Here is a 26,699-nt window from a genome sequence, read left to right as displayed (position 1 = left end):
TCTTTGCAGATTGGCGGGCTAACATCCTCGGCTTCCTCCCAGGATACCTAAAAAGCGTTTGTTGTACGTCCTTGGTTCACATTGTAAGTTATCCTCTCTCTCTCCCTTCTTTTTCCTTTTTTATCTGCGGGTCGGTCGTGTTTGTCTATAGTTTACGAATTTATAATGGCCGACTTTCCTTCATCGTCGTCATCGCATAGTGCCTCCAATCGAGACCCCGGGAAGCGACCATTAGAGGAGGGTGATGAAGAGTCTATTTTAAACTTGGATAATCTAGAGATCCCGGATCTAGGTCAGTGTGGACCTTTTGAATTCTTAGGGAGCGACGAGTTTTTGAAGGGGATTCCTACCGGACCCTTGCCTTCTCCTCCCCTAAGCCCTCGTACCCTGGAATTCAGAAACAGAACGGTCGAGGAAAGTCTTTGGTTAGGTATGATCGAATTTGAGAGCAAACCTAGTCTAAATTATCTTAGTTACTATATCACCGTCGACCCCCCGTGAGTAAGTTGGAGAGTTACATCGACTTATCTAACGGTTACCGATATCGAGTGCCGACAGCAGACGAGAGGGTTTGGATGATGCCCGAGTTCGGGATGCATGGGGTTGCGATGATTATGTTTCAGTTTGGTCTTCGTTTGCCGATACATCCTTTCTTCCTGACGATGTATAAGGCTATCGGTTGTGGCCTAGGGCAGTTGACACCGAATTCCATTGCTTAGTTTAGTGGTTTTGTGGCGTTGTGCTGTGATAAGGGTCGATCGTCGACTCTGAAATTGTTTTTCTCTATTTATGGTGTGCGGTATTATGGTGGTCAAGTATATTTCGACTCACGACATAGGAGGATGAAGATTGTTAGCGTTAGATCATCGAACTCCGGTTACCACTCCCAATGGTTGTTCGTTGGGGGTCCTGATTTAGAATTTGTAAAGCCTTGCGGGAAAGTTAGTCAGGACACGATTGATTATTTAAATAACTTGGAGAAGCACGACACTGCTTATCTCGATGAGTTTCATGGGTCGAGGACGTGGTATACGCATTTAGATTTGAAGGACTCTGGTTTTTTAGAGATGCACGATTGTAAGGGGGGTGTTTTATTTGTTATTGCCTTTATTTTGTTTATGCACTTTAGTTTTTGTAGCTGCCATTGTTGACTCTTGTCTATCTATTTTCGTATGTGTCTATATATAGGGTGACTGATTTGTTTTTTTTTTATCTTTGTGTTGTAGTGGGAGGCGCTTCTTTGAAAATGGTTTTAGACGGCGGGGTTCGAGGAGAGATGGATAAGGCAATGATGTTGTTGTTGTAACGTGCCTCGAGGAAGCCTTCTGATGCGGCCAGGCCTGGACCGTCGGGGGTCCCTCATTCGGTTTTAATTGAGTTGCTCGATGATCAGGGGAACAAGGTGATTGAAGACAATGAGAGGGTTGTGTCAGACCTCGTCCGCGTGGAAGGTAACCCTCGAAAGCGGCTTCGGGGGGAAGATGATGAGGTAGTTGTTGGTGGACGGGAGGCTGATGTCGAGGGAGTGAACAAGACTGTGACCGTTATTGGGAATAGGGTTTATATGGGAAACACTGTCGACCCTCGTTCTAAGAAAGAGGTGGTGAGGGTCGAGATTCAGCCTACGGAGCGATGGACGGGTGGATCCACCGTGCCCTTGAGAGCACTTAATCTTTTTAATTTACCTCAGGATTTAGTTGCTTACGATGGTCGGAGGCGTGAGGACCTTGTTGACCGGTGTAAAAGCCGGGCTGGGCGAGTATGTGCATTCTCTTCTCTCTCTTTTCTATGTGCATATATTTTTGCCTTCATGTTCATTCATCATCATTCATTCAACCCCCCCCCCATTTTTTTTTGAAGTTTCTTTCCGATTTTATGCACATATTGGAGGATTACAAGGCTGATGTCGATGGTGAGGCTTGTTCTAAGCTCGAAGCTGAGGTTGCTGCCCTGAAATGGGGAAAAGAAGAAAATCGCGGCGGGTTTTGCAGAACTCGAGCATAGAGTGGGTGATTTGGCTAAGGCAAATTCTGTGTTTTCAAGGAAGATTGCTGAGAAGGCATCGAGCGACAGGGTGCGAGAACTCGAGGGTCGACTTCTCGAGGTTCAAAAAGAGCTTGATGAGGAGAAGAGCAAGCGCCAAGGCTTGGATCGACAGGTCGAGGGTATGGATAGCTCTTACAAGTTGATAGTAAAGGAAAATGAAGACTTGAAAAAAGAAGTAGAGAAAGCTGTTGAAGATATCGCTGATGCTTTGGGCGACGGTTACGGACGATGTCTCCGAATGATGGAAGAGGCTGGTTTTGCCGTCGAGGGTCATGCCTTCGATGATTATCTTCAGGATCTAGCGTCGAAGGGTGATAATGCATGAAGGCGGGGTATGCCCTGTGGATCTTTGTAACTGGATTTGAACGTTTTTATGTACTTAAGAGTTTTATTGATAACACCGGATGATGGATTTGTAGCAAGTTTTGGATACGCGATTCATGGTCAAGTTTATTTCCATATTTTAAGTAGTTGCATATTGGCTGGTTTTATCATCTACTTGTCTCGAGTCTGAAATATTAAGTTGTTTATCAAGTTTGTGGTCGAGTGTTTACACTATGAGAGAGATTTTATAGCCCAGCTCGTCGACGTGGTGAGGCTGTATAAATATTTGCCTGGAGATGAATTGTAATAACCCCAAAATTTTCAACTTTTTGTAACCCTTGTGAATAGTGTTTTAGCTGAATGAGAAAACTTTTCACGCCACACTATGTAGGGGTTCTGTTATGGATATTCTGGGATATTATTAGTACTCTATGTAGTATATAAGTGTATGTAAAGATCGTCAGAATCCAATTCCGAACACTTTGGTTTTTCCCGGAAATCCACAAGATACGGAGAGAATTGAGTATAAGGTAACAGGATAAAAAAAAGGATTTAAATTAAAGGATTACAATAGAGGATCATAAAAAGGAATATAATGTATTGAGAAAGGTTAAGGGAACCTAAGTAATAAGATCCCGGGTATGATCCTTCAAACGATAAACGAGAACGAAAGTTAAGCGAACCGTATAACAGATCAGCGGTCATTAGGCAAACGATTAGGAAGTTAATCAAAGGGATTAGTGGGAATGATGTCATCCAACCAATAGAAAGAGGACAAGGAAGGGAGGATGACATCATGAGGATGACATAAGCATGATATGGGAAGGAAGGAGGTGTGGTAGCTTTGTAACCACACAATTTCAAGGGCAAGAAGGTAATTGACTAAATCAAATACAAAACAAGTCAACCAAGCCAAGTAAAATCATTTTCATCAAAAAATCAAAAAGCAACCAAGGCATTAGTTCTTCATTGCTCTCGGCTTTCTCACTTTTTAAAGGCAAGATTTTTCAAAATCCAAGATCCAAGCTTCCTAAATTGGTAAGATAATTCCCTAATCATCTTCATGCTTAGTTAGGACTATATCATGAGTTTAAGCCATTAATTCCTTCTCAATCTTCTTCATTTAATCAAAGAAGAAGACAATGAATAGTGTTTTCAAGTTTTTAACTTGAACTTTTTCTTGTTTTTCTTGAAGATCCAAGCTTTCCTAAGACTTCTCAAAGCTTCTTAAGGCTTCCTAGCTCCTCCCACCACTTCAAGGAAGGTATACCATCTCCAAACCCTAGATTCCTATATATTATAAGATGATTTTGATTAGTGGGATGATATTGTAGCTTGTTGTTATGATTTAGAGTTTGGGATTTGGAATGGTAGTGAAATGGAATGGTAATTGTTGTGGTTTTGATTTAAAAGAACTTAAGTATGATTAAAGTTAAGTTTAGGCATAAGTATGAATGATTAAATTGAATTGGTTGGGATTGTTATGATGTGATAAGGATGGGTGTTGGTTGTATGTTGGATTTGAGGTTGGTTTGTGGTTGGTTTTGAATGGTTTAAAATTTGGAAATCGCGTAAACATAGCCGTCGTAACGTCCGATTTTCTTTGGACTGTTTTTGTGCATAGCATTAGGACCCGAGAACCCCCTACTAGTTTATCACCACTGCCATGTTTAGATAGCTCATGTTACGAGCTTCGTTTTGATATGTAGTTCGTTCGATTCCGATGCACGGTTTAGGAGAAACGACCGTTTCAAGTAACGGCGTTTCGCGAACGAAACTTTTTCCCTCGCCTTACTTTGAAACATAGGTTAAAGACCAAAAAGGGTTAATTAATGTATGACACATTTATGGTAAGTGTGTTAGGCAGTTGGTAAGACACTCGCGAAGGAATCGCTTTAAAACTCGTAAAGGTTAAATTATTAAAAATGGTGGAGCCGAGGGTACCCGAGTGACTTAAGCAAATCAGTGAGCGCAAATCAAGCGTTAGAGTCTAAGTTAGTTAAAGTATAGATTTACAAGTGATTTTGGTTTAATTCCAACTTACTTGTTGTTTATAGGTTACCAGACTCGTCCCGAGCCTTTTATCACCCCGAGTCGCTCAGGCAAGTTTTCTACCCGTTATAACTGTTGTTGTGATGTATACATTTGTATATGCATGATCTTGCGATAAATGCATATTGGTTATTTAGCAAAATTCTTGCGATATATTGTAGCATGTGATATGGTATATATGCATGCCTGTTTCATATTCTTGAAATATATATCTGTTGGTTCAGTTGATAATACCTATGCTAGAGAATAGCGGTAACTTGCATATACCCTTGGTATAGGGACCCAAAGGTGAAATTATTTTCTAAAACCGGGAGTCGAGGATCCCGAGTAGATTTTGTATATATGGATATGGATATATATATATATATTTATATATATATATGGTCATAGTTTTCAAAACTATTAATCGAATAAGGTTTATTCGATAACTTTAACTTTATTTTATTTAATGAATATTATTATGAATAGTCATTCGAGGGCTTATGACTTCTTTATTTTATTAAATGAATATTATTTCGAATATTATTCGAGGGCTTATGACTCCTTTATATTATTATTGAATATTACTTGGATATTCAATCGAGGATGTATGACTCCTTTATTTTATGAATATTATTTATAATATTCATTCGAGGTATTATGCGCTTATTACTGAAAAATATTCTTTATTTTATTAAAGAATAAGGTGTCAATAATCAAACTTATTTTCGATTATTCAAATAAAGATAGTACTTTCATATAAGTATATCTTTGGTTATTTAATACTCGTTTCAAGTATAAGTTTTAATACTTCTACTTCAATTATTTTTATAAAGATTATTCCTTTATGGGAATATTATTTAAATAATAATATTCAGTCATTTTCTAAATATTCTGGGGACTGATTTACTTCATTAAATCAGCTTTACTCCAAACACTCTATAAAGTATTTTCGAGTCTTCAAAATGATTTTTTTGAAGTTAGAGCGGATCCCAAAACTCATTTTTATATTTAAGATCTTCCTTTTTAAGGGGATTTAAATACTCGCTCAAAACCTGGGGAATCCGGCTCTGTGGTGCATTTTATATTCGCAACGAGGTTGCAGTTTTGGTAAATGAATTGATTACTTGCCCAATGTTCGGGAAGTAAGCCCATCTAATTGAGTCGGCATAAGCGACAGGCCGGGGTACGGTCTATTATTTTGTAAGTGGCTGGGTGGCAAGTCCTATCAACGCGTAAGAGGCCGGGTGGCGGTCCAGCACAAGGTCCTTATGAGGCCAGGGTGATGACCGGTGGGGGATTCATCCATCTACTAGTAGAAAAGGTTACTTATTGGTATCTTTGCCTGATCAGCAAGATATCTGGTTTATGCCAAAATTCTTTTCCTTTCCAAAATTTATTGGATGTTTCAAACTCTGTTCATACTTTACATAACAGAGGTTCCAGGAAATGTTTAAAGAGATATATATGTGGATATATATATCGGGACTAAATAAAGTATCTCATAACTTTTTCATTCAATAATATTTCAAAGATTGAATCTATTCAAGTCTTAACTTGTGGTCTCATCTATGGGATGTTTTTCTTAAAACTTATAATACTTTGAACGGTGGTAGTTCAAGTAGCTTTATAAATGATATAAGTGTGGTGAAGTATTGGTAACTTCATTCCTTGTTTTTACTTATATCTAGTAAGTAATTATCTTACACATGATAGAGATTCTATTAAGTATCCATTTAGATACTTATATTATTGTTATCACTATGTATTATCTTGCGAGCTGTAAGGCTCACTCTTGCTTTATTTCTTCATCACACAATACCAGTTAGGAGAGATGGCCAGACTCCAGCAGACCCAGCGCAAGCGCGTGGGAAGCGTCCCGCGTCTTCCCGATGATGTTGTAGCTGCTATAGCTGCAGAGGTAGATCTATTGTAGATCAGACCATCTACTTTTGAGAATCAATTATGTATAATTATAACTTGTGGCAGATAATGGCAATTAACTGTAAATTTATCAAGTAATCATTTTGGGTTGTAATAACTTTTAAATTGTGGATTCAAAGACTTGTACTTATTTAAATTTCATCTCTGAGACTATAACGGGTTGTGGTGTGTGTTAGTGTGGGGTCACAGCATAAGGTTATTTATTATTAATTAAGTGAAGTGATATTGTGGAAAGAAAGACCGTGACGACCCGGATCCCCGATCCCGGATGTGGGGGTGTTACAGAAATGGTATCAGAGCTAAGCGTTATAAACCTCAGAGATGATGCGTCGATATAATAACAAACTCACAAAGATAATAAGAACTCTTGCCAAGTTCATGGTCGGACTACTTAAAGTAGTGTTGACAGTTAAAACCCTTACGGGAACCCTTATAAGTATCATGATAGTAACTTAGCTCGTTTAATGTGTAAGCGCCTGAGATAGAGGACCCTGAGATGTTCGAGCGTGAGCATGATGAGGCATTGCTAGATGTTGAGGATCAGGAGGAGCCTGAGATGGAGGAGGATGAGGAGGACCCCTCAGAGGAGCCTGAGACGGAGGTCATTGCTGTTTCAGATGAGGAGGACCCCTCAGAGGAGTCAGAGACAGAGGTTATTACTATTCCAGATGAGGAGGACCTGGATGAGGTCCCAATAGCTGAGGAGCGTGTTGGACCTATGGTAGTGTATGCTGGTACCCCATTACCCACACTTCCGGTGGTCAGAGCCCCTACCCCTCCACCACTATCTTGGATTCCTGATGATGACAGCTCAGAGACCCATACTTCCGAGCCTAGGCAGACCGAGGAGGCACCCTCAGCGGCTTCAGATTCACCACCTCTTGACCCTGCCCACAGGAAGTCTTCGTTAGCTCATGGATATGTTCAGGATGTATTGAGGACCCGAGTGGCTGTTGCCGAGGGTCGACTAGATGAGGCCAGGAGGGAGTTGGATGCAGAGAGGGCAGGGTAGGCGTACCCGAGCTTATGAGACTAGGGCTTCTATACCCCGATCCTTGAGGAGGGAGCTTACGGGGATAGAGCTCACATCCCGAGCGAGGCTCAGATCGCTCCAGGGGGACAGGCATGGTAGGATCTCCAGGCGGCAGGCCGACTATATCTTCCGTCATGTGATGGAAAGGGTTTGGGAGCTGACCCGCTCCGGTGTGTGATTCAGGATGGATGATGGAATAGTCTAGTTGTCTAGTTAGCCGAGGCCTTAGTAAGAGCCAATTTTCCAGGATAGTTGACTTGTATATAGCATCCCTTTTTCTGACTAGACAGATAGACTCTTGTGTATCACTTTTGGGACAGATGACTGTAGCACTGTTGTACTTTTGACCAGATCAAACTATGTATTTCTCGCATTATGTATATATTTGTTTCCTTTTGGTTCAGTTCCATAGTGACGGGATCACTGTTTTTATCGTTATTATTACTGCACTTCGTATTAGAACTTTCTTAAAATAATAGAATTGCGATATACGTTCTCCCCATTTTAAGAGCTGTGCAAGGCACAATGTTGTATATGATTGTGACCTAACGTTGAATTTTTCCCAATAATTTTTTATTATTATCAGAATCATGCCGCCAAGAAAGATTGGAACTAGGGCGAACCCTGGATCTGAAGACCAGGGAAGCCATAACCAGGATGATAGGAACCAGGAGCACAGTGAAGAGGAAGATGAGGATTATGTGGAACAGGATGACTCCCTGTATGAAGAGGAAGAGGAAACATATGATGTTGAGGGATTTGAGATAGAGGCTGAAGAAGGAGAAACCGAGGTTGAGCAACCAGTACCAAACCCAGGCATGGATCCCATGGGCCAGTTCATGCAACTCCTAAGGCAGAATTTGGAACGTCAACCCAACCCACCCCCTCAAGGAAGTAACAATGTTGTGGCAAACTCTTTCAGGGCTTTTAAGTCCCTTAAGCCCCCTGAGTTCCACGGATCAGCCGACCCAGTTGAGGCAAGGGCATGGTTAAAGGAAATGGAGAAATCTTTTGAGATTTTGAGTACCGAGGAGGCACAGAAGACTGTATTTGCTACCTACCTTCTGAAAGGAGAAGCTAACTACTGGTAGGAGGCCAAGAAAAACATGGAGACATATGCTATTATAACCTGGGAGAGATTTAGTCAGTTGTTTCTGGGAAAGTATTTCCCGAGGTTTATGGAAAACCAGATGGAGCTCAAGTTCTTGGAGCTAAAGCAGAATAACTTGTCTGTAGCAGAGTACGAGGCGAAATTTACTGAGTTATCAAGGTTTGTGCCGGAGTTTGTGAGCACCGAGGAAAAGAAAGCTAGGAGGTTTCAGCAGGGACTGAAACCGTGGATTCAGAATAGGGTGGCAATCCTTGAGCTTACGGACTATGCCACTCTGGTGCAAAAGGCAACGATTGTAGAAGTTGGAAGTGAACAGATGCAGAAGGAAAGAGAGAAGAAAGGAATAAAGAGGAAAAGTATGAGCATGGGTGGAGGTTCCGCAGGAAGGAGCTTCCCAACTAGATTTAATCGAGGAGCAGTGTCCCTACCAGGAAGGAACACTGGGTTTAAGCGTCCAATGAGTATGAGTGTGAGCCAGGGCGGCCAGAAGTCAAGAATGTCCTATTCCAACCAGTCTCGACCCCCATTGCCAGCCTGTAACATATGTGGAAGGAATCACACTGGGGAGTGTAAAGGAAAGCCAGTAACCTGTTTCAAGTGCGGTCGAGAAGGCCACTACTCAAATAAGTGCCCATCATCAACCCCTGCCGTCATTCCAACCGCCACTTGTCATCAGTGCGGACGCCCAGGTCATTGGAAGAGGGAATGCCCAATGAACAAACCAGCAGCTTCGGGAGCAAGCAGGGCTGCTTCCAATAAGCCACCTACTGCGAAGACTTTCAACATGACAGTCCAGGATGCTATGAAAGATTCAGATGTGATAGCAGGTACCCTTTCTCTAAATTCAGTCAGTGCAAATGTTTTATTTGATTCGGGAGCAACTAAATCTTTTATATCAAAGGACCTTGTGCGTAAGTTAAAACTTAAGGCTGAACCCTTGATAGAACCCTTACAAGTAGAAATAGCCAATCATGAAATTATTCCTGTTAACCAGATTCACCCCGCCTGTGAGATAGGCATAGGGGAGCAATCTTTCAGTGTTGATCTGATTCCTTTTAAATTAGGGGAGTTTGATGTGATTTTGGGAATGGATTGGCTATCTAGCAATGATGCTCAGATAGACTGTAAAGGGAAGAAAGTTAAGTTAAATATCCCCGGGAAGAAAGAAGTTATATTTAGAGGAAAGAGGCAGACGCAGAAATTTTTGACTATGGCCCAGGCCAAAAGGATGCTACGAAAAGGAAGTGAGGCTTACCTAGCCTATGTGGTGGACACGCAGAAGGAGGTGCCCAACTTACAAGATATTCCAGTAGTCAACGAATTTGAAGATGTATTCCCCCAAGACCTTCCGGGATTACCACCCGATAGAGTGATTGAATTTGCTATTGAGTTGGCCCCAGGGACGGCGCCAGTTTCAAAAGCACCTTACCGGTTAGCCCCATTAGAAATGAAGGAATTAGCTATCCAATTGCAGGAACTCTTGGATAAGGGTATGATAAGACCCAGTGTGTCTCCGTGGGGAGCACCAGTTTTATTTGTTAAGAAGAAAGATGGGAGCATGAGGTTGTGCATAGACTATCGAGAGTTGAACAAGCTAACCATAAAGAACAGGTACCCATTACCTAGAATAGACGATCTGTTCGACCAGCTAAAGGATGCTATTTATTTTTCCAAGATCGACCTGAGAACTGGATATCACCAACTAAAGATTAAACCCGAAGATATTTCCAAGACAGCGTTCCGTACCAGGTATGGGCATTATGAGTTCTTGGTAATGTCCTTTGGATTAACCAACGCCCCAACGGCTTTCATGGATTTAATGAATAGAGTATTTAAGAAGTACTTGGACAAGTGTGTGATAGTTTTTATCGATGATATTTTGATCTACTCAAGGACTGAGGCAGAACATGCAGAGCATTTGAGGATAGCTCTAGGAATACTCAGAGAGGAGCAGTTATATGCCAAATTCTCGAAGTGTGAATTCTGGCGGAATGAAGTACAGTTTTTAGGACATGTGATCAATAAAGAAGGAGTATTGGTCGACCCCTCCAAGATAGAGGCGGTCTCAAATTGGGAAAGGCCAACCACACTCACAGAGGTAAGGAGTTTCATAGGATTGGCCGGCTACTATCGTAGATTTGTTCAGGACTTTGCGAAGATCGCAGCCCCTTTGACACGACTTACTCGTAAGACAGAGAAGTTTGAATGGACGGAGAAATGCGAGAACAGTTTTCAGGAATTAAAGAAAAGGTTGATAACGGCTCCGGTATTAGCATTGCCGGACGGAAAAGGAGATTTTGTGATATATAGTGACGCGTCGCACAAAGGATTAGGATGTGTGCTTATGCAGCACGGTAAAGTTATTACGTATGCGTCGAGACAACTGAAGGAATACGAGGTTAGATATCCTACTCATGACCTTGAGCTCGCGGCAATAGTATTTGCTTTAAAAATTTGGAGGCACTACTTGTATGGAGAGAAGTGCGAGATTTTCACAGACCATAAGAGCCTCAAGTACATATTTACGCAGAAAGAGCTCAACATGCACCAGAGGAGATGGTTAGAACTAATCAAGGACTATGATTCTGAGATTTTCTATCATCCAGGGAAAGCCAATGTGGTGGCTGATGTCCTTAGTAGAAAGGAAAGACTCAGAATGATAACGACTTCGGAAGAGTTGATAAGGGATTTTGAGAGAATGGAAATAGAAGTAAAGGTAACCGGAACCGGAACTGAAAAGCTTTTTGAGATCTCAATGCAGCCAGAGTTATTGGAAAAGATCAGATTGTGCCAGGAGAAAATAATATATGAAGGCAGAGAGTCAATGACTGGAGAGGAGATCCATACTGAGAAAGATGATAAAGGGATAATGAGGTACTCCTATCGAATTTGGGTTCCGAATGTTCAAGAACTTAAAGATGAGATTTTGGATGAAAGCCATAGTTCAAGGTATTCCATTCACCCGGGAAGTACAAAGATGTATAGGGATTTGAAGGAATATTACTGGTGGCCCAACATGAAGAGGGACATAGCAGAATGGGTAAACAAGTGTTTGACTTGCCAAAGAGTAAAGGCAGAGCACCAGAGACCCAGTGGACTTTTGCGACCCCTGGAGATTCCCGAATGGAAATGGGAACAGATAGCGATGGATTTTGTTGTAGGCTTGCCAAGGACGAAAGCCAATCACGACGCCATTTGGGTAATTATAGACCGACTGACAAAGTCAGCTCATTTCATTCCTATCAATGAGAGATACACAGTCGATAGACTGGTGGACATTTACCTTAAGGAAATAGTGACGCGACATGGAGTCCCAGCGTCCATTGTCTCAGACCAAGACCCCAGGTTCAACTCCAGATTTTGGAGGAGCTTTCAGGAGTGTGCGGGGACCAAGTTAAATATGAGTACCGCGTACCATCCCCAGACGGATGGACAGAGTGAAAGGACCATCCAGACACTAGAGGATATGTTGAGAGTCTGTGCAATAGACCTTAAAGGAAGTTGGGATGATCACCTGCCGTTGATCGAGTTTTCTTATAACAATAGCTTTCATGCTAGCATCGGAATGTCGCCTTATGAGGCCCTGTACGGAAGAAGGTGTCGATCTCCCTTATACTGGGATGAAGTAGGAGAGCGGAAGATGCTCGGACCCGAAGTGGTCCAAAGGACCAAAGATATAGTGGATCTTATCAGAGGGCGACTTGTAGCAGCCCAAGACAGACAGAAGAAATATGCAGACCTAGCCCGAAAGGACAAGGAATATGAAGTAGGGGACTTAGTACTGTTGAAAGTATCCCCTTGGAAGGGATTAATGAGGTTCGGAAAGAAAGAAAAACTAAGCCCAAGATACATTGGACCTTTTGAGATATTAAGACGGATTGGAAAGTTAGCTTACGAGCTAGCCCTACCCCCTAATTTGCAACAAGTTCATAATGTGTTCCATGTGTCAATGCTAAGGAGGTATCATCGGGATGCCAGGCACATAGTGGAGTACGAGCAGGTGGATATGCAGCCAGATCTAACTTACGTGGAGAAGCCAGTAAGGATTATGGATAAGAAGGAGCAGGTGCTTCGGAACAAAGTGATCAAGCTAGTCAGAGTACTATGGCAGAATCACAACGTGGAAGAATCAACTTGGGAACTAGAGAGCACAATGCTAGAAAAGTACCCCCATTTATTTTCTGTTTGATTCCGGGACGGAATCCTTTTAAGGAGGGGAGACTGTAATAACCCCAAAATTTTCAACTTTTTGTAACCCTTGTGAATAGTGTTTTAGCTGAATGAGAAAACTTTTCACGCCACACTATGTAGGGGTTCTGTTATGGATATTCTGGGATATTATTAGTACTCTATGTAGTATATAAGTGTATGTAAAGATCGTCAGAATCCAATTCCGAACACTTTGGTTTTTCCCGGAAATCCACAAGATACGGAGAGAATTGAGTATAAGGTAACAGGATAAAAAAAAAGGATTTAAATTAAAGGATTACAATAGAGGATCATAAAAAGGAATATAATGTATTGAGAAAGGTTAAGGGAACCTAAGTAATAAGATCCCGGGTATGATCCTTCAAACGATAAACGAGAACGAAAGTTAAGCGAACCGTATAACAGATCAGCGGTCATTAGGCAAACGATTAGGAAGTTAATCAAAGGGATTAGTGGGAATGATGTCATCCAACCAATAGAAAGAGGACAAGGAAGGGAGGATGACATCATGAGGATGACATAAGCATGATATAGGAAGGAAGGAGGTGTGGTAGCTTTGTAACCACACAATTTCAAGGGCAAGAAGGTAATTGACTAAATCAAATACAAAACAAGTCAACCAAGCCAAGTAAAATCATTTTCATCAAAAAATCAAAAAGCAACCAAGGCATTAGTTCTTCATTGCTCTCGGCTTTCTCACTTTTTAAAGGCAAGATTTTTCAAAATCCAAGATCCAAGCTTCCTAAATTGGTAAGATAATTCCCTAATCATCTTCATGCTTAGTTAGGACTATATCATGAGTTTAATCCATTAATTCCTTCTCAATCTTCTTCATTTAATCAAAGAAGAAGATAATGAATAGTGTTTTCAAGTTTTTAACTTGAACTTTTTCTTGTTTTTCTTGAAGATCCAAGCTTTCCTAAGACTTCTCAAAGCTTCTTAAGGCTTCCTAGCTCCTCCCACCACTTCAAGGAAGGTATACCATCTCCAAACCCTAGATTCCTATATATTATAAGATGATTTTGATTAGTGGGATGATATTGTAGCTTGTTGTTATGATTTAGAGTTTGGGATTTGGAATGGTAGTGAAATGGAATGGTAATTATTGTGGTTTTGATTTAAAAGAACTTAAGTATGATTAAAGTTAAGTTTAGGCATAAGTATGAATGATTAAATTGAATTGGTTGGGATTGTTATGATGTGATAAGGATGGGTGTTGGTTGTATGTTGGATTTGAGGTTGGTTTGTGGTTGGTTTTGAATGGTTTAAAATTTGGAAATCGCGTAAACATAGCCGTCGTAACGTCCGATTTTCTTTGGACTGTTTTTGTGCATAGCATTAGGACCCGAGAACCCCCTACTAGTTTATGACCACTGCCATGTTTAGATAGCTCATGTTACGAGCTTCGTTTTGATATGTAGTTCGTTCGATTCCGATGCACGGTTTAGGAGAAACGACCGTTTCAAGTAACGGCGTTTCGCGAACGAAACTTTTTCCCTCGCCTAACTTTGAAACATAGGTTAAAGACCAAAAAGGGTTAATTAATGTATGAAACATTTATGGTAAGTGTGTTAGGCAGTTGGTAAGACACTCGCGAAGGAATCGCTTTAAAACTCGTAAAGGTTAAATTATTAAAAATGGTGGAGCCGAGGGTACCCGAGTGACTTAAGCAAATCAGTGAGCGCAAATCAAGCGTTAGAGTCTAAGTTAGTTAAAGTATAGATTTACAAGTGATTTTGGTTTAATTCCAACTTACTTGTTGTTTATAGGTTACCAGACTCGTCCCGAGCCTTTTATCACCCCGAGTCGCTCAGGCAAGTTTTCTACCCGTTATAACTGTTGTTGTGATGTATACATTTGTATATGCATGATCTTGCGATAAATGCATATTGGTTATTTAGCAAAATTCTTGCGATATATTGTAGCATGTGATATGGTATATATGCATGCCTATTTCATATTCTTGAAATATATATCTGTTGGTTCAGTTGATAATACATATGCTAGAGAATAGCGGTAACTTGCATATACCCTTGGTATAGGGACCCAAAGGTGAAATTATTTTCTAAAACCGGGAGTCGAGGATCCCGAGTAGATTTTGTATATATGGATATGGATATATATATATATATATATATTTATATATATATGGTCATAGTTTTCAAAACTATTAATCGAATAAGGTTTATTCGATAACTTTAACTTTATTTTATTTAATGAATATTATTATGAATAGTCATTCGAGGGCTTATGACTTCTTTATTTTATTAAATGAATATTATTTCGAATATTATTCGAGGGCTTATGACTCCTTTATATTATTATTGAATATTACTTAGATATTCAATCGAGGATGTATGACTCCTTTATTTTATGAATATTATTTATAATATTCATTCGAGGTATTATGACTCCGCTTATTACTGAAAAATATTCTTTATTTTATTAAAGAATAAGGTGTCAATAATCGAACTTATTTTCGATTATTCAAATAAAGATAGTACTTTCATATAAGTATATCTTTGGTTATTTAATACTCGTTTCAAGTATAAGTTTTAATACTTCTACTTCAATTATTTTTATAAAGATTATCCTTTATGGGAATATTATTTAAATAATAATATTCAGTCATTTTCTAAATATTCTGGGGACTGATTTACTTCATTAAATCAGCTTTACTCCAAACACTCTATAAAGTGTTTTCGAGTCTTCAAAATGATTTTTAAAGTTAGAGCGGATCCCAAAACTCATTTTTATATTTAAGATCTTCCTTTTTAAGGGGATTTAAATACTCGCTCAAAACCTGGGGAATCCGGCTCTGTGGTGTATTTTATATTCGCAACGAGGTTGCAGTTTTGGTAAATGAATTGATTACTTGCCCAATGTTCGGGAAGTAAGCCCGTCTAATTGAGTCGGCATAAGCGACAGGCCGGGGTACGGTCTATTATTTTGTAAGTGGCTGGGTGGCAGTCCATCAACGCGTAAGAGGCCGGGTGGCGGTCCAGCACAAGGTCCTTATGAGGCCAGGGTGATGACCGGTGGGGAATTCATCCATCTACTAGTAGAAAAGGTTACTTATTGGTATCTTTGCCTGATCAGCAAGATATCTGGTTTATGCCAAAATTCTTTTCCTTTCCAAAATTTATTGGATGTTTCAAACTCTGTTCATACTTTACATAACAGAGGTTCCAGGAAATGTTTAAAGAGATATATATGTGGATATATATATATCGGAACTAAATAAAGTATCTCATAACTTTTTCATTCAATAATATTTCAAAGATTGAATCTATTCAAGTCTTAACTTGTGGTCTCATCTATGAGATGTTTTTCTTAAAACTTATAATACTTTGAACGGTGGAAGTTCAAGTAGCTTTATAAATGATATAAGTGTGGTGAAGTATTGGTAACTTCATTCCTTGTTTTTACTTATATCTAGTAAGTAATTATCTTACACATGATAGAGATTCTATTAAGTATCCATTTAGATACTTATATTATTGTTATCACTATGTATTATCTTGCGAGCTGTAAGGCTCACTCTTGCTTTATTTCTTCATCACACAACAACAGTTAGGAGAGATGGCCAGACTCCAGCAGACCCAGCGCAAGCGCATGGGAAGCGTCCCGCGTCTTCCCGATGATGTTGTAGCTGCTATAGCTGCAGAGGTAGATCCATTGTAGTTCAGACCATCTACTTTTGAGAATCAAATTATGTATAATTATAACTTGTGGCAGATAATGGCAATTAACTGTAAATTTATCAAGTAATCGTTTTGGGTTGTAATAACTTTTAAATTGTGGACTCAAAGACTTGTACTTATTTCAATTTCATCTCTGAGACTATAACGGGTTGTGGTGTGTGTTAGTATGGGGTCACAGCATGAGGTTATTTATTATTAATTAAGTGAAGTGATATTGTGGAAAGAAAGACCGTGACAACCCGGATCCCCGACCCCGGATCTGGGGGTGTTACATGAATGGTTTCGAGTCTCCGATTGTTTGTTTGGGTATTTTCAGATTAATCTGTGAGCCAAAGCTTATTTTTAATCTCTTTTTTGAAATGTTTATGTCGATTAAAGTTTTTGAAGGTTATCCTTTTGTTTTTGCCGATTATGTAAGGAATGAATAAAACGAAAGTCTATGTTCCTTACTTGGACTAAATTAAAGAAATTTGTTCATCATAACTTAATCACCCCTCGGTGGGGGTCTCATAACGACCATCATTGCATCGAGGGTTTGTCTTTGGTATGGCATTTGCTGCCTCAAGATAACAGGTTACAACTGAGATCAAACTACTGATAGAACTTTTTGAGATGAATCCCATTCCAGGCATTTTTGATGGGTTTCCCGTCGAGGTGTGCAAGCTCATAGGTCCCCGCACTTACAAGTCTCGAGATCCGATAAGGGCCTTCCCATGCTGGTTTGAATTTTCCTGAAACATTGGGTTGCGATGCCACGGAATCCCTTAAGACGAGGTCGTTGACCTTGAAGTTTTTGGGTTTGACCTTTTTGTTGAAGTACCTTGCGGTTTTCTCTTGCTGGGTGATCACCCGCATTCAGGCTTCTTCCCTTATTTCTTCTAACAAATCATTGTGAAGGCGAAGGCCTTCGAGAGATAGAGCAGGATCGAATACATCGACACGTGGTGAGGTGAGACTTACCTCAACAGGTATGACAACATCAACCCCATAAGCCAGACGAAAAGGAGTTTCACCCGTCGCGCTTCGGGGAGTCGTCCTATATGACCACAACACGTTCGGGAGTTCATCAACCCAGCACCGGGGTATTTCTTCAATTCTTTTCTTCAAGCCTTGTAGGATGGTTCTATTTGTTACTTCTGCTAGACCATTAGCTTGGGGGTATGCTACAGATGCTTTGATATGCTGGACTTTTAATTCAAGCAGGGTTTCCTCAAACCGTTTCCCTACGAACTGAGTGTCGTTATCAGAAACTAAGATTATGGGGATCCCAAAGCGAAAGACGATAAATTCCATAAAGAATTCTATCATCTCTTTTTCTCAAATTTTAGCAAGGGGTTTTGCTTCGACCCATTTGGTTGCGTAATCCACGGCGACTACGATGTATTGGCACTGATTCTTGGATTTTGGAAAGGGACCCACAATATCTATTCCCCATTGGAAAAAGGGGCACGGGCTGAGAATAGAGTTTAGTTCAGTCGTGGGTCGACGGTTTACATTTCCATGAAGCTGACATGCTTGACATTTTTTGACGTATTCTTCACAATCCTTTCGAATTGTGGGCCAGAATAGACCTTGTCAGATAATTTTGAGGGCTAAGGTTTTCCCTCCTAGATGCTCACCACAGATTCCCGTATGTATTTTTACGATCGCTTGGAGGGCCTCTTCTGGAGACAAGCAACGGAGTAGAGGCTCAGAGAGGGCGCGTCGATATAACTCCGAACCCACAACACATTAGTTCCTGGCTTTGAACATAAGAGTGCAGGCTTCGGACTTATGCTCAGGCAACTTATTGTCGATAATGTATTCAAGGAAGGGTTGGCGCCAATCGAGCCTAGCCTGGATTTGATTAACTGACACTTCGTCGATGGAGGGGGTCTCCAAAATGTCGACGTATGTTGGGCTGAGATTAGTAGGGAGGTTGGAAGAGGCCAGTTTGGCTAGAGAGTTGGCCCACTGGTTCTCCTCCCTGTCGACGTTTGACATTTTCCATGAAGGAAATTTACTAAGAAGCTCTTGTGTTCTTGTTAAATATCGGGCCATCCTTTCATTATGCGTCTTAAATTCGCCACTTATCTGTTTGGAAACCAACTGAGAATCCCCAAATATGTCAATGACCTCTGCCTCGAGATCGGATGCGAGCTTTAGTCCGGCGATGAGTGCCTCGTACTCGGCCACGTTGTTTGTGGTGGAAAACCCGAACTTGAGAGCCTGTTGAATTTTGAATCCTCCTGGACTGATTAGTATGACCCCTGCTCCTCCAGAGTTGGATGTCGAGGAGCCATCAACAAACAAAAGCCACGGGCGAGACTGGTCATCTTCAGGTTTATGTGTCTTGGATTTAAACTGGCATTCAGCGACGAAATCCGAGAGAACTTGGGCCTTGATCGCCGTTCGAGGTTTGTACTCGATGTAGAATTGGCTTAACTCGATGGTCCAAGCTGTGAGCCTGCCAGTTATGTCGGGCTTGTGCAGGATTCTTTTCAGAGGTAATTGGTTAGAACATGAATTTCTCTCGCTTGAAAATAATGACGGAGCTTACTGACTCGCGACAACGAGAGCGTATACGAGTTTCTCGACTTGTGGGTATCTTGTTTCCGCATCTCGGAGTGAGTGGCTGATGTAATATACAGGGACATTATTTCCCTCATCGACACGGACCAACACTGCCGCGACAGTTTCATCGGAAGCTGAGAGATATACTCGTAGCGGTTCGCCTGTTAAGGGCCGAGTTAAAACTGGAGGATTTGTCAAAAATATCTTTAACTCCGTGAATTTTTTTTCACAATCTTCGTTCCATTCAAACTGTGATGATTTGGAAGCTTTCTTCATTGCAGAGAAAAATGGGAGGCTTCTCTTTGAAGATTGAGGAATGAACCTTCGAAGAGCGGCTATACACCCTATGAGCTTTTGTAAGTCTTTAATGGATCTAAATTTGCTCATTTCTAGAATAGCTTTTGTCTGAGCTGGATCGGCCTCGATGCCTTTCTGGGTGACCAGGAACCCCAAGAATTTACCTGTAGTAAGGCCGAATGAACACTTTGCAGGGTTCAGTCGCATGTTATTTGCCCTTGCGTTGGTGAACGTTTCTCGAAGGTCTGTCACATGGTCGGAGGCAACTTTTGACTTTGTAATCATGTCATCGACGTATATTAGCATGTTTCTTCCTATATGCGAGGAGAATATTTTATCCATCGTCTGCTGAAAAGTAGCGCCCGCATTGATTACTCCGAAGGATATTACTTTATAACCAAAGACTCCCCTGTGTGTGATGAAAGCGGTTTGTTGCCAGTCATGAGAATCCATTTTAATTTGATTATACCCCGAAAAGGCGTCCATAAAGGACAGGAGTTCATTTCCCGTTGTGGCGTCGATGAGTTGGTCGATATTGGGTAAAGGGTAAAAATCTTTGGGGCACGCCCTATTAACATCTGAATAATCAATGCACATTCTCCACTTTCCATTGCTTTTCTTAACCAGAACCACGTTCGATATCCAGGTGGGGAATTGCACAGGATCGATGAAGCCGGCGTCGAGGAGTCTGTCGACCTCTTGGTCGATGGCTGCTCTTTTCTCAGCCGAGAATAAGCGTTGTTTCTGTCGCACAGGCCTGGTGTCCTTACTGATGTGCAGCGAATGTCGAGCAATGGCCTCTGGGATGTCGGGCATGTCCCTCGGGACCCAAGCAAAAATATCGGAGAATTCCCGGATGAGGTTCATGATTTCTTTTTTGAGATCTGATGAGAGATTCTTGCCAATTCTTGTTGTTTTATCGGGGTTTCCTTCAAATACTTCTATATCTTCTGTTTCCTCGAGAGGGGAGCATGAATTGCTTGTGGATGTGTCGATCAATTCTCTTGGGTCGATGTCAAGTACTTGATTGACTTCTAACTCTTCATCTGTCTTTTTCCTTGGAGAAACAGTGGTTAGATAACACTGCCTAGCCGTCGCTTGATCACCAATCATTTCTCCTACACCAAAGTCTGTGGGGAACTTCATTTTCAAATGGGAGATGGAAGTAATGGCCCGAAGGGCAGTGATCGTTGTTCGTCCCAATATGGCGTTGAAACTCGAAGATGCACTGATCACATGAAACTTGACCATCTTCCAAATCTGACATGGGGGAGAACCAAAAAGCACCGGCATGTCGACTGTCCCCACTACATGTACCTCGTTCCTAGTAAAACCATACAGAGGCGTTCGGGCATTCTCCAGGCGTCGATCTCCGAGGTTCATTCGGGAGAAGGCATGATGGTATAGGACGTCGACGGAGCTGCCATTATCGACCAGCATTTTTTTTACCATATTGTTTCCCACCCGGGTCGTGATGACAAGGGCGTCCTGATGGCCTTCGATGAGACCAGGAAGGTAGTCATCATCTGAGAAGGAAATGACAGGGGACAGATTTGTCCGGGTACGTTTGGATGTCGGTGGGTTGACATTAAAAACTTCACGAGCATAGCTTTTTCGGGAGTTATGAGAGAGTCCCCCGGCTGCCACACCACCAAAAATAACGTCAATTACCCGATCTTCTTCAACTCGTCTATGGCGTCGAGGAGAATCCTCCCGCTGTACATAATGCACTAGCTGTCCTCGGCGATTTTTGCCCTCGATAAGGTTGCTTAGTTGAAAGCATTGTTCAGTTGTGTGGCCTGTATCCTCATGGTAATCGCAGTATCTAGAGCTTGGAGGACGACCCGGTTTCATGGGTCTTGGAGGACGATAGTCCAGCTCTGTCTTTAGGACCGCTAAGATGGTCGTTTTCTCGGTGTTAAGCATAGTAAATTCTTTTTCTAGACGACTGCGGGGTTGCCAGTCTCTCTCTCTTCTGTCCCTTGGTTGACGCTCGACGGTATGACTAGGCGGTGAACGGCGACGTTCCTGACGTCTGTCACGCGCGGGAGATCGCGGACTGTAGCTGCGTCGTCGTTCATACCTGGAGGAGCGTTTGGGAGACTGTATGCAGCTTACTGCCTCTTGGAGCATCATGCGATGTTCTATAATTTGGAATGCTGCTTGTAAGGTTTTAGGTCTTTTCTCAAAGATCTCCTCTAAGAGCAAACCATGGCGAGATTTATCAATGCCTGCTGTCTGAAAATTGACTGCCATTTGCTCAATTAAATCCGGAATCTCTGCTATTTTTTCTCTGAATCGTGTTAGAAAACTTCGGAGACTTTCTCCTAAGCGTTGGTGCATTGTCATAAGGGAAGCTGTGACCTTTATTCCTTTGTAGTTAATGGAAAAACGAGCTTGAAACTTGCTTTTTAGGGCCGCCCATGAGTCGATAGACCGGGGGGCAAGTTGTTGTACCATCGAAGGGCGGTACCCTGGAGGCAAGTAGAGAAGAATTGACATCGAGCGACCTCTGAGTGGCCGAAGAAGGTCATACGTCCGTCGAAGGTATTGAGGAATGCTAACGGGTCCGAGGATCCGTCGAAATGATCGAGGGCCGGAGTTTTTAGTGTCCTGTCGATGCGTGCCTTTTCAAGCACCAATGATAGGGGGCTCCCGGAAACGGTTTCAAACCCTGCCTGGTTTCTCATCAAGATACGCATCTGGACGATTTCCAAATGATGATCCAATAATATTATTAGACTCTAATTATAGGAGATTGTCTCTTTCCTATAATTTGCCAACCCCTTCAAATGAGATTGTTCTCTTTTATTTATACTAAGTCCTAAATAGGCTTTTTTCTTACAAAGTGGGCCTTCTTGGGCTTTACATAATGTATTACAATTAATCTAACTGTAATTCATTTGGGCCGTTTTGTCCTGGTCCCACACCAGGTACACTTGTTTTCATCATTATAGAAAGTGTATGTGCCTAGTCAATCTTAATTTGGTATAGAAGTCTTTAAAACGTGTGATTATTACGTAATTAGTTTACAAACTCGCGATTTGGCAATTTGATCTTGTCAACTTCGCGTTATGTAAAGAATATGGAGAATGGCCTGATAGAGGTCACTGGTGGTAATTTTGGTTTCCTGAGGTTTTGTTGAGGTTCGGACCTGTTGCTTGATTGGCACACCAGATGATTGTATCTGTATTTCAATTTGGTACTTTGGGACCCTGTACTACAGGCAAACAGGTACTTAATGCTTTGAGTGTATACCCGACAAGAGAGGGAAACAGATCCTTTACGAGGTCTGCCCCAGTTTACCAACAAAAGTAAGCACTAAAGTGCGCTGAATAATGACCAGAAAACATAATCCAACTCTGATCAACAACTGAACATTTTAATAGCATACTGCATGTTTTACAAGGCAGAAACTGTTCAAGGGATTCATCGATCAGAATGGATGATATCTTCAATATGTTTACACACCCCAAACAAGTAGACGCATCACTCCGATTTCTGCATCAACGTTACCTCTAACAAGCGAAAGGACGACAGAAATCTAACATTACATATTTAGTATGCTTTTGTATTGTCCATTACAAACTCCTTGTTAAAAAATACCTTGCAAATTTTGTATCTAGAAAAACTTTCGTTTGGATGGTGCTCGTCCCACAGCTTTCATCAAGTTTGCTATTTCGTAAACCTTGGCCACTTTTGTTCCTCTTCTTGCCTCTGCTGATGCTCTCCTTTCCTCTGCTTTTCGGTGTGCTTTTGCTGTGTCATTCTGCATCTTCTCCAGGGCTCTTGCTCTTTTCTCCTCTAGCTTTCTCTACAGGAATAAATACATTATTTCATGACGGATCTTAGCATAAGCTTCAGGTTTCCGGAAAGAATATTATCTCCATTCTGGAAGGTTTACATGGATATGCAATTTATCATACTCTAAAATAATTCCAATTAAGTTAAGACATAGTTCATTTCATAATTTGCAGTTTTCAAACAATTAAAGGAGCCTATTATCTCACATCCTAGTCCTTGGATAATGTAAAACCAAAAATCTATTTTGTTTGGCTGGAAATGACAAGGCAGAGTTCAGCTCAGCTCTCACAAAAGGACATAAGAATAACATTGCCTTACGGAACACACTAAATTGAAATAGCAAGAATAAAATTATATATTTCTGTTAAAATTTATGAACCTGCAAATTATATAAGTTTGGAAAAAACAATTAGTACCTCAATTTTCTTCATCCAAGAAGAGGATTTCTGAATCTGCTCATTTTCCCATCCATTAATAATTGCATCTTCGCGCTTAAACCTATTATTAATCTTAGCAATCTTAGCATTTTGCCATGCAGTAATCTTGGTCTCCACCTCCTCTTTCTTCACCCTCTGTACCGACACTTCACTATGATTATTATTCATGGAAGACGAAGCACCTGTAACAGTAGTTGCACTCTGACGTCTAGGAGATGCCATGGGATTAGTATCCGGGACAATTGCCAAAGGGTTCATTTCCTCTTCTTCCCCGATCATTCCCAAGTTATAATTTCCATTATTACCACCACCATGATCATTTTCATTGCGGTTATTTTCCGCAGCTGATCCTGCAAGAACTAGTGCATTAAATTCCCTACTAATAGTAGTGAAATTCTCACTGCCTTCACTGCTAGCCATCGATAAAGACGACTGGTGGCTACTTGTTTCCCAAGTTTCCCTGCGACGAGGAGGAGGAGGACGTGGAGGAGTCAGAGCATGAATGTCTCTGATACTCATGATTTGCTCATCATCATCTTCATGCTCTTGGTCTGCAGGTTGAGTAGTAGTACTAGTACTACTAGTGGTAGCTGCTATGTGATCACTTAACATCATTATACTTTAATTTTGTAAGTGCCTGTGGTGGAATAGTATGATAATTGATAAATGAAGATGACAACCAGGGAATAGAAAGAAAAGAAGTAAAGGGATCAAGCATGTTCACAATCTTGTAATATAATATGTGAGATTAAAATTGCGCATAGTTCTTCCTTTTCGAGAATCCACCAGTGCGAATTAGTCATGTCTTGGTAGATGATAATTTAGTTTATAATAATTAATTAATTAAGACGAAAGTAAAGCAATATGAGCCGTACACATCTCTTCTATTATATCATTTTTTTTATTAAAACTTATATATGATATCACGTTATGTCATAATAAAATATATATAAAATATCGATGTATCCTATCCAACCATCTTAAATTCACATGAAAAATTGTAAATTAATTGTTTGATTAACTTGGTGTAGAGTTCAAAAGGTGATAAAAGATGGGCGGTCTCAAATTTTAAAGGAAAAAATTCTTGACAACTATAAAACGATCCAAAAATGATTTAATCATCACGCAGTCGGCTAATCAAAATTGAATAGAATTAAACCTCAATTAAGTAATACCCGATAAAGTAATAACCTTGATTAAGTAATAAATTTCGTCGGTTTCAACTGGGATCAATGTTGTAAAGTAATATTCTCGATAAAAACATAAGATAATAAAAAATTTGAAAATTATTAAGGGTCCAGGTAATATGTAAAGTAATAATTATATATTTAACGTAATGAGTTACAAAATTCAATTCTTTTAAAATATGAATCGAGAGTAGCTTGTTTTCTATTTCCTCCAAAGCCAAAACTAATATCATTTTTGACTTTATGTAAAGCATAAATAACTCTCGATATATTTTACTCGTGTTGTTACAAATATTTTTCACAGTATTGATGTCTTGAAATATTTCTTTGGATTTCTTCATAAATATTCGTTACCGATAAATGATTTCTTCATCCGTATGGTTTCATAACCGCATCATTGTCGCTTGGATATACAAACGATGCTCAACATCCATCACGTTCCCGTATCGTAAATTAGAGATAGTTTCATTTATTTATTTGACCAAGTTCTTATTCATCATTTCATTCTGAACAAATCTTGTAATGCCGAAAATAATTTATAATTCTGGTTGTTTTTACATCAATCTATAATAAAGTAATAAAAGATTACTTTATTGATAAAGTAATAAAATATTATTATATCGATAAAGTAATAAATTCGGTAAAATAATATATTTTTTCCGGTCTCAGTGGTATTATTTTAAAGAAATTTAACTGCAAGTTTTTTTTAAAAGTGTTAAGTAATCAGTCGCACTAAAACCTTAAAGTGATAGAAGAAGACCCGAACAAGATCTTATACTCTTTAACATTTCCCTCGATAGTACTATATTTTTCGTACCAATTGACCAACAACATACATACCAATTGACCAACAACATACATAAACAATATCAATAACCAATACCAATACAAATATTTAAATTAAATAAATGGGGTTGGAATAACTCGAATCCGAGTCCCACCCTAAACCGAATTCTAATACCATGTTAAGTAAGCAGTCGCACTAAAACCTCGAGGGGATGGAGGAAGATCCGAATATGATCTTTTACTTTTTAACAAAAATAACGAGTAACATCACTACAAGTAATATCGTCCTTTCCAATCATTTTAAATTCGATCGAAGAAAATCAGCCAATAAAATCAATCCTTTGTCAAATAACCAATTTTAAATAATTTCAACCAAAAATATCTGATAAAAATTTATTATGCGCCCACTTTGAAATAAATTTACTATAGATCCACTTTTAAGAGAATTTATTTAATTTTTATGACGTCAACTAAAACTGGCCGTTCAATCCAATCTTTAAAATCGACTTGACGCTGTATAGCATATTAAGTGCAATTTAACTTTCCCAAAAAAAAAAAAGAAGAGCAATTTAACTTGATCGTGGACTTGTGACAAGTGAGCGGTTCAAAATATTAAAGTTAAGATAGTATGAATCCGTAACTTAATTTGTGAAAATCAGCTTTAAAACACTTCAAAAAAATATGCGAAAATGATGACTCTCCCATAATACTTGTCTGAACGCAAGAAGACAAAGAAGGTATGTAGTGGTAGCCTTTGAAGATAGACCAGAGATGAAATGTGACATTGATTACTTGATAATAGCATCTCCAAGGCTAATAGCTAAAATGGTTAGTTAAATTATCATTATCTAAAAATTTGTTAAATCTGTAAGAGCTTTTACTCCAGTGGTACTAGGTATAATGGTTAGCTATTTTCAATAAAATTATTTTTTTATTATATATATATATATATGAAAATTTTATATGTTAAAATAATTTTAGTATATATTTAGTTAAATACAAGTGAAAATATAAATAATATATTTAATGAAAATATATTAAATATAATAGCAATTTAATATTATTTCAATTAAAATATAATAACATATTTAAATATAATCAAACATAATGAATAAACATTACTTATATATATTATAAAATATATAATTATATTATATTATATTATTTCTATTTGTATTCATAAAAATATGCATTGTATATTAAAATAAATATAATAAAGTTTAAAATATTAAA

The 26,699-nt window shown here is 39.7% G+C and overlaps 2 protein-coding genes across 2 annotated transcripts; both read right to left on the bottom strand.

The window, feature by feature from the left end:
• Positions 1 to 18,133: 18,133 nt before the first annotated feature.
• LOC141714402 (uncharacterized) lies at positions 18,134 to 21,754 on the bottom strand. The gene is made up of 2 exons (XM_074517923.1): positions 18,942 to 21,754; positions 18,134 to 18,848 (listed from the first exon to the last, which is right to left on the bottom strand). Exons 1-2 carry the CDS (start codon positions 21,752 to 21,754, stop codon positions 18,134 to 18,136), a joined length of 3,528 nt encoding a protein of 1,175 aa, XP_074374024.1.
• Positions 21,755 to 22,615: 861 nt separating this feature from the next.
• Positions 22,616 to 24,306, bottom strand: LOC141712536 (remorin 4.1). The gene is made up of 2 exons (XM_074515506.1): positions 23,473 to 24,306; positions 22,616 to 23,066 (listed from the first exon to the last, which is right to left on the bottom strand). Exons 1-2 carry the CDS (start codon positions 24,106 to 24,108, stop codon positions 22,875 to 22,877), a joined length of 828 nt encoding a protein of 275 aa, XP_074371607.1. The 5' UTR covers positions 24,109 to 24,306; the 3' UTR covers positions 22,616 to 22,874.
• Between the last annotated feature and the right edge of the window lie 2,393 nt (positions 24,307 to 26,699).

This window comes from Apium graveolens, chromosome 3 (genome assembly GCF_009905375.1).
Source record: "Apium graveolens cultivar Ventura chromosome 3, ASM990537v1, whole genome shotgun sequence".
NCBI lineage: Eukaryota > Viridiplantae > Streptophyta > Magnoliopsida > Apiales > Apiaceae > Apium > Apium graveolens.
The sequence above is the reverse complement of the archived record's forward strand: the minus strand, read 5'-3'. Positions and strand labels throughout refer to the sequence as shown.

What these genes read in the sequence shown, in the direction of transcription:
- LOC141714402 (XM_074517923.1), bottom strand. Translation starts at nt 21,754, where the DNA reads ATGTCAATTCTTCTCTACTTGCCTCCAGGGTACCGCCCTTCGATGGTA. An exon ending in GCTCTCGTTGTCGCGAGTCA is followed by an intron (nt 18,849 to 18,941) that starts GTAAGCTCCGTC and finishes CATAACTGGCAG; the next exon opens with GCTCACAGCTTGGACCATCG.
- LOC141712536 (XM_074515506.1), bottom strand. Translation starts at nt 24,108, where the DNA reads ATGATGTTAAGTGATCACATAGCAGCTACCACTAGTAGTACTAGTACT. An exon ending in CTTGGATGAAGAAAATTGAG is followed by an intron (nt 23,067 to 23,472) that starts GTACTAATTGTT and finishes TTATTCCTGTAG; the next exon opens with AGAAAGCTAGAGGAGAAAAG.